The 7,924-nt window shown below is 44.6% G+C and overlaps 1 protein-coding gene across 1 annotated transcript; it reads right to left on the bottom strand.

The window, feature by feature from the left end:
- Positions 1–3,054: 3,054 nt before the first annotated feature.
- hspb8 (heat shock protein b8) lies at positions 3,055–7,587 on the bottom strand (the record flags this gene model as incomplete). Its single annotated transcript, XM_053420878.1, is given in 2 exon segments — positions 3,055–3,118; positions 6,833–7,587. Coding segments are annotated over 2 exon segments (521 nt in total), but the record flags the coding sequence as incomplete, so codon positions are not given.
- Between the last annotated feature and the right edge of the window lie 337 nt (positions 7,588–7,924).

Raw genomic sequence — 7,924 nt, 5'->3', positions numbered from 1 at the left:
TTATTGGATATGGACTAAAATAAATAAATAAATAAAGTACTTGTTAAATAAATTTTTCCTCAAAAATGTTTTTCTGACATGTTTGTTCCAGTCTTCATGTTTCTGATACGTTTTTGAAATTTGAATAAGTTATTTGAAGCATTAAAAACTCAGAGCATCATGTAATGGGTGATATCTCCCCCCCCCCCCCCCCCCCCCCCGATTGCTACTGTGCAGACTGTGGCTCACAATACCCAAGATGGCGGCGTTAGTATCCCTGGGATATTTTAGCTGCATCTCTGAATAGTGGCAGAATGTGTCGACCATCTTTGTTTAGACTATGAAGAATATACACGTTAGAACCCAGGATACTCTATGATCTAAAATTAGAGATTGTTATTTGATTTTCAAGTTCATATTGAGCTTAGTTAAAAAAGAAAAATACATATGAAGAATTGCAATGAGTCCACACACATACACATACACACACACGCACGCACATACACACACATGCACAGTTCCTTGTTAGACAACGTGACCAAATATGGCTACAGTGGGTTTTCTGTGTGAGCAGCCAAGTGTCTTGTGGAGTTAATATAAACACCAGGCTGCTCAGAGCAGGAGACTGTGGGTCTACCCCACATTTAATTAGAGCCGACTCGCCACTGGTTTCCCACTCCACTGAGAGGCACAAATCAAATGGGACTGAAACCCTCACCCTGACACACCGGGGGGGGGGGGGGGGGGGGTCAGGTCCTCGTGTGTGTGGTCAGATATCACGTACACAACTCACTGAGTTCTAAATGTCCCCGTAAGCAACGACCTTCAGACCCAAGGTCAAGAAGAAGAGAGGGGGAAAAAGGAGGAATCACTTGGGACAGAAAAATCAAGTAGTGATCCCCCCCCCAATCCTAAAATAGCTAGATGTGCTGTAGTAGGAATAGATGGGGGGGGGGGGGGGCTGTTACACAAATAAAAGCTGTAGCAATATTAGAAATAGAACTCAAGGATTATAGTGAATCCAATTTAGATAAAACAAGACCAATACAATACATCCAAAGAGGTATGGTCATATCGAAGCCACAGGGTGAGGTAGGGTCAGTAGAAGTCCCATCTGCTAACATGGAGGAGGAGGTGTTTTTAACCTAAACTCCAGCCAGCCACCAGGGGGCGATGCAGATGATTTGCTTTCCCTTTTGGGAGCTGTGTCATGTCGTCATCTTTATTTACAGTCCATGAGCCATGAGCTAGTACAGCTAATAATAATAATGCACTCTTCAATCTAGAATAAATCTTAAGCTATTACTGGAAGTTGGTGTAAGTCAGTATTCATCTAGAATGTTTTTAACACACACACACAGACACACACACCCTCCCCCTTCCCCCTTCCCCCTTCCTTCAAGGAGCCAATTGCTGCGAAGCGAAGTTGCTCCTTGTGACAAAGTCAAATCCCTCAGCCGCCCCATTACCTGGGCCTCCAGCAGGAACCTTATCAGTTCGGCTCGGGGACTTTATTTACCTCTCGCCAGCGCACATTTTATCTGAGACATCGATTTTGCACGGCGGCCAAAACACTGTCCAATATGTTTTTCCCTGCAGAGACGGTCAGGCCAAGACAGACAGGACAGTGAGGACAGGGTGTATGAGTCTGTGTGTGTGTGTGGGTGTGTGTGTGTGTATATGTGTGTGTGTTCCCGTCACACACACGACACCACAAACCACAGACCTGCAGACGAGCGACGTGACCTTGGGTCAGAGAAGTTACACTTTGACCCCAAAACTGATTTATCATCAACATATTTGGTTAATAAATGACATATTTCTCAGTTTGAGCTCAACATAAACACTGGAACCTGCTTTTTATTATTAACTTTGGACTTTTCAGCAGAATCTACAAACTTTCCCCTGAATCCTCTGTTTCCTCTGCTGCTGTTGAACCTGTTGTTGCTGTGGTGGGAACATTTATTCATAAGGTGCTGAAGGTATTTGTGATTTATATACACACACACCTTATAAGTAAACATGTGTGTGTGCGTTATGCATTATTGAGATTATTATCAATGTAAAACTAAACCTAATAAATCTGAACCTAAATTATTCTTTATAAAGTGACAAACAGATAAAGTTTATTGCTGATATCTGCAAAAAACAGAATAGAAAACAAAGCTCGGCCACATCACCCATGGAAAACAATGCCTGCTCCTACACTCTTTATCTCTCTCTCTCATAGTCGGTGGATTTGTGTATTGAGGGCAGTTATTTATACATGACCCCTCCCTCCACCCCCCCCCCCCCCCCCCTTCCTCTTTACTCTGTCTGTGGTTTTAGGTTTTGCTTTGCTCAGGAGCACCGGCCTCATCCGGAGCCTTCCCAATTAAAAGGATTGTGATATGACCAGCGCGGTGCCGACTAACTAGCCAATAGGAAATGAGTGACGCACCAGTGAGACGGCGATTCACACCAGCGATTAAGCGGCTGTTTGAAGTCCTCCCACTGCCCAATTAGAGCGGGCGGAGGAGGAGGAGGAGGGAAGAGTCGGGGAAGTTCTGTGGAAACTTCTCCGGCCCGTGGGGCTCGGGCGACTTAACGAGACCAGAACTGAACTCATCTCCTCCTGGATTCTGGTGTTAGAAAGTTAAAGTTTCTCCAGTGGTTACTTTCTGTGGCCGACAGGTTTTGATTGGACGAGTGAGACGAGTCTGAAGCTGCTGATCGAATCTCTTTAAAGTGAGAGATGTAGACGCAGTATTGACTTCAACAATCTTTAGAGATAAATTAGTTCTGTTAAGTGAGTTCACTTGATTCTGGTCTTTGTGAATTCACATGTTTTTCTTCCAATTTAAGTTAATTCCAAATTTTAGAGCAGACATATCGTTGTTTTTCAGTCTTTTTCCTCTTGTGTGTTACAAAGGTTTTTTGAGGCTGTTAAAAGTTCTGCAAAGTTATAAAGCCCGAACACACGAGAGGAGAAAAACACTGCCTCCTTTAAATTCAAGTTTTATTTATAACCCTTATTATTAGATCTGGAATGTGGTCGTACACAGATGATAACTCATAACTTCAGAGGATACTCACTGTATCTTCTTTGTGAAATTCTTTGTCACGATTCCTCCTTCTTCCTGCTTCTCTTCATGTTTCCCTGTTTGGAAACAAAAAACACAAAGTTAATAAGAGAGTCAGGAACTTTACGTGACATGATGAAGTTTGACATTGTACAAATACTTTAATCATATATAAACATTGATAATGTATTGTATATCTACAACTATGACTTCTGGAATTATGGCTGAGTAATACAACATTATCATTAATTATCTGAATATCAGTTTCATCAATAGCAATATACAGCATGACAAAACAATGTTTACCAACTTTAAAATGGGTGACACTTACACATTAAAGTTATCAACTGTGTTAATATACCATGTTATGGCTCATGCATTATTATAAAGGAGGAATAACACATCATTCATTGAGCTGAAGTCTAAAAATCTGTTTATGTAGTGTTTGTCTCTGCTCATTAAGAAGAGTTCAGAAGCAGAACCTTCACTCAGGAGCAAAAATGTGTTTAAACTAAAAGAAAAATTATTCATCGTGATTATTATCGATATTGACGAGTGAAAAACAAACTGTGTCCCACTCGTCCCTGTTGCTCAACCTCAGCAGTGTTTTCACATCGAGCCTTGAAGGGTGTGTGTTGCTATGAACATGTTGAAATGATTAAGCTTTATTCCCCTCAGTGCTTCTCCTGCAGAAACACTCTGATCCGAGGCAGTTCTCCCTGGAAACACCCCCCCCCCCCCCCCCCCCCCCCTCCCCCACCTGTCTCCCCCGTCTCCCTCGGGCTCTGTTTATGGTCGTTCCATCTCTCGGACTCGCTCGCAGCTGCTCCGCTGCTGTTAAATGTCAACCCCACCGCCGGCAGCATGGCCTGCCCCCCCCACCCCCACCCCCCAGTGACATCCCTGCCTGCCGGACAGAGCTGGACTCCACCAGAGCTCCAGGGAGGACGCAGCTAAGATCACCGGTGAAGTCATGAGATCAAAATGAAAACCTGATCATGATCTGCTCCCTCGGATGTTCGGTGAATAACGGAGGTTCAGTTAGAGATCAGGGAGACGAGGCCGCTCCTTCTCTTCAGATCTCTTACGACACAGATGCCAAATTCCAGATGCTCTGTGTAATACTGTGTGTTCTGGAAGGAGGGGGGGGGGGGGGGGGGGGGGGGGGGGGGCTCATCGTGATGGATGAGCTGTTCTGTCTGTTCGAGTCTCAAGGACGGACCTGGAGTTTTCAGATGAGCAGACGGGTCGTGAAGCTTCTCTGGTATTTGTCACTGTGACGAGGGGAGAGGCGTGTCCTCCGCTTCCTCCAATCAGAGTCCAGCTTTAACAGCGGTCGTTACTTATCTGATTCAAAACATTCGGTTCAGTTAAAGCAACGATATGAAGATTTATCACCTTTAAACAGCAGCTTGATTTAAATGAGTTTGAGGTTTGAGAGACTGTGAGTGTGGAGAATGTTTCCTTCTTTCTTCTCTATGAGAGTCACAGCTTCAACTATCAGAGGAAAGAACCTCACGTTTATTATCCTGACTCAGCCTAGCTAACATTACGGTTAACTCCGGTGGCAACACACTCTCCACGTGGCTCTGTCAGCACGTAACACAAACCTAAAGTTAGCTAGTAGCTACCTGACGCTTGAGTCAACGCAACAACACAACGTCTAAAGCTGTATGTCACATGAAGGGATTGTGAAACCAGGACATGCAGCAAATGTCAAAGCAAAAGATGCTAGTTTGTGTATTTGCAGGTGTTGTTGTGTTCTCGTCTAAACGGAGATGTTTTGTAAATCGTAAGCCAGTAAAATATATTTATTCTAAAACGTAGGGGAACATTTACGTTAAAAAAGGAGTGAGAATGTTCTTGTTGATTCACGACTAAAGCTGAGGGTCATCTGAAAGGATTCTGGCCTTAGAGAGGAACTTGACCCATTTCAGCTTGGACACGTCGTCTTCAGATGTTTAAAACTCAAAGTGTCCTGGTTGTGTTTCACTATTTGTTATTTTCAGGGACGATCCAGTCGCACGCCGATGGTCCCAGTAGATTGAACCATCTCTCAGTAAGCAGTCAACAACACGGCTGAATGTTTCTCTGTGGGTTCGTGTGCCGAGCGGCTCCATCGAGCTGCTGTCACGCTCCCTGTCACACTTTTAGAAACAAGGGTCGAGTCTCCGCGGCCGGCCGGCTCAACATGGCGCTGACTGAACCACACAACTGGCATACCAACGATGTGTTTATAAAAAACCCTGCGTCCTCTGTGCCCTCCACAGCCCCGGGGATCCCTGCGCCTCGGCTTTCAAAGCACCGAGGAATGTGGAGCCGTGAGGAAGCAGTTTCTACAACCTACTCCCAGGATAAGAGGCCGAGTTCGGATGTGACACCGGCCCCTGAAGGGAGCTCGCTGCACCCGGGTCGCCGGGTCGCGTCCTATTTCCAGAACATTCTGCTGGGTGTTTAATGACCGGCGGGCGACTCCTCTTATTGTAAACAGAGCCTGTTGTCACGGGCCTGGCCTTAAATCTAAATCGAGCCCATGGACGTCTGAGGGAATGATTCTCCTGGAATTTGAAACAGGTGTCTAAGCTTGAGGATCTGCCTGCCAACCGGCCCCGGCCCCGGGATCCGTCCAGCTCGTCCACATCGAGACGCGTTCGAGAGCACGTGACACCACAGAGGGTTTCATCTCACAGCTTCACGTGAAAGAGAGGCTGCTCTCTGAAGACTGTTTTAAACTCTGTGGTGATTTTAAAAGTATTTTACTTGGATTAATGAGGATCTTTTCTCTCACATGATGCTTTATCTTATCCTGTTTAATACGTTTACTCCGAATCTGACTATTTGATTTAACATTACATAAAAATACAGAAGGTACTGAAGGGATAGGTGGAAGTTAATGAAGAGCTTTAGTGAATCATTTCTGATTGTAATTAATGTGTTATAAAAAACTGGCAGTGATTCCAAAGATGTCGGTATCAAATTCTTATGACAATGAATTGTAATAGAGGGTTGATATTTAACAGTTTAACCATTAACTTTACAGTAAATAACCATTAATAAAAAGAAAACATAAATATAGACGGATATATAGAGCTTGAATTAAGAAAATAAAACGTATTTCTTGTTAAGTTAAATGAAAATATAAATGCATATCCTCTCTGCACTGTTTATTCTGTCTATTCAGTTTTCACAGTGCTGAAATACATGGTGAAACGATATGTGTATAAAATAGGCCTATTTATATATAGAGAAAACAATTCAGGCTATCTCTCTCTCTCTCTCTCTCTCTATATATATATATATATAAAGATACCGAGACTAAAGAACTGTAGCAGAACATCAAACAAACTATCTCTATTTTCTATGAAGTCAATAAAAATAATATAAACCTCAACTTTGACCTCAGTGTTTTGTAGTTTAAATAAATGCGAATCTCTTCTGCATCGTTTATAAAGTTGATTCAAAGTTTTCATATCGTAAACAACGATACTGATATGGTTTCATCCATCCAGGCCTAGAAGGTCATGGTTAAAGATATTGAAAGATCTTATAAAAACAAACCATGTGCATTTACTTATAGACTCATTTTCTATAAACTATATAGTATATAGTGTGAACTCTCCAGTCTGAGGCTGTGACCTCAGAGTCTCAGTTTAACAGCAGTTTTAAAGGGACTTTGAGCAGCAGGTGTTTTTCACACAGTTCTATAAATAAAGTCTTTCTCAGTTTGACTCCGAGCTCCAGACTTTAATCACCGACGCCTCCTGAAGATCAAAGTCACGGGATCAACTCACCTGACACTTCCACGAACCCATCCCTCGTTTTCACGTTTAATTCCTCTGGTTTGAAGCTGTGCACGTTCACGCACACTTTCCACGGCTCCCCCCCGGGGCTGCCGGCCCCCGGAGCGACCGTGCCCGTGCCGGTGGGGGAGCTCCGCGGGGAGGCCTCTCCGTACCGGCTCGTATAGACCGCGGGGCCTCCGCTGGAATGACGCACGGGGAAACCGGAGCGTAACGTGGAGCTGAAGGGCGACGAGCCCAGGCGGGTGCTGAGCCGGCCCGGTCGAGCCCAGCCCGGCCAGTCCATCCCCAGGTCCTCGGGGAACGGAGGGATCCCGAAGTCATCCTCCATGAACCGGGAGGCGAGCTGCTCCCGGAACGGAGACTGCTCCCGGAACGGTGACTCTCCAAACGGATCCCGGGGAAACCTCTGTCGGTTCCCCAGCGTGTAGAAGTCTCCCTCTGCCATGAGTTCAACACCAGCAGGAAAACAAGTTCTTCTCTTTCTTTATTCTAACAAAACAAACCTTCAACTCAAACTTTCCCCTTTTCTGTGGAATCACAAACTCCCTGCGCCTGTTTGTCTCTGTTGGATGAGGCGCATCACCGTTACGCACCAGACTCCTGCTGATCCAACAACACGCTCCCCAGTGGACACGAAGTTTCTGACACTCTCATGTGAACTGGTCTATTTTCTCCTGGCGGAAGGTTTTATACTGGGCCCAGCTTCCCACAGGGTGAGGCGGTGCAGTGTGTGGAAAGTGCTGGGAGGGTCTGGAGCTTCAGGAACCCTCCACCTCAAAGTCCAAATAAACTTTTGAAAAACTTTACAGAATAAACAAACAGGATAAAACATCGATTTCTTCCATTAAATAACTACTTTTCTTGTGTTTCTTTGCATAAAAACATGATTTAAATAACTTCACTAATGATTAAAGGTCTTGTTGATTTTAGTTTTTGCAGTGTACAAGCAGAAGACCAGCCTCCCTCAGTCCAAATAAAGTCACCGTGCACATGACCCCGCGCACAGTCGCAGCTCAGTGACTCACTTAGTCTTTAATAGAAAATAACGTGTCACAGCTTCCTGTCAAACGATGATGTCAT

The sequence above is a fragment of the Pleuronectes platessa genome, chromosome 4, assembly GCF_947347685.1.
Source record: "Pleuronectes platessa chromosome 4, fPlePla1.1, whole genome shotgun sequence".
Lineage (NCBI taxonomy): Eukaryota > Metazoa > Chordata > Actinopteri > Pleuronectiformes > Pleuronectidae > Pleuronectes > Pleuronectes platessa.
This window is presented reverse-complemented; position numbering and strand designations above follow the sequence as displayed.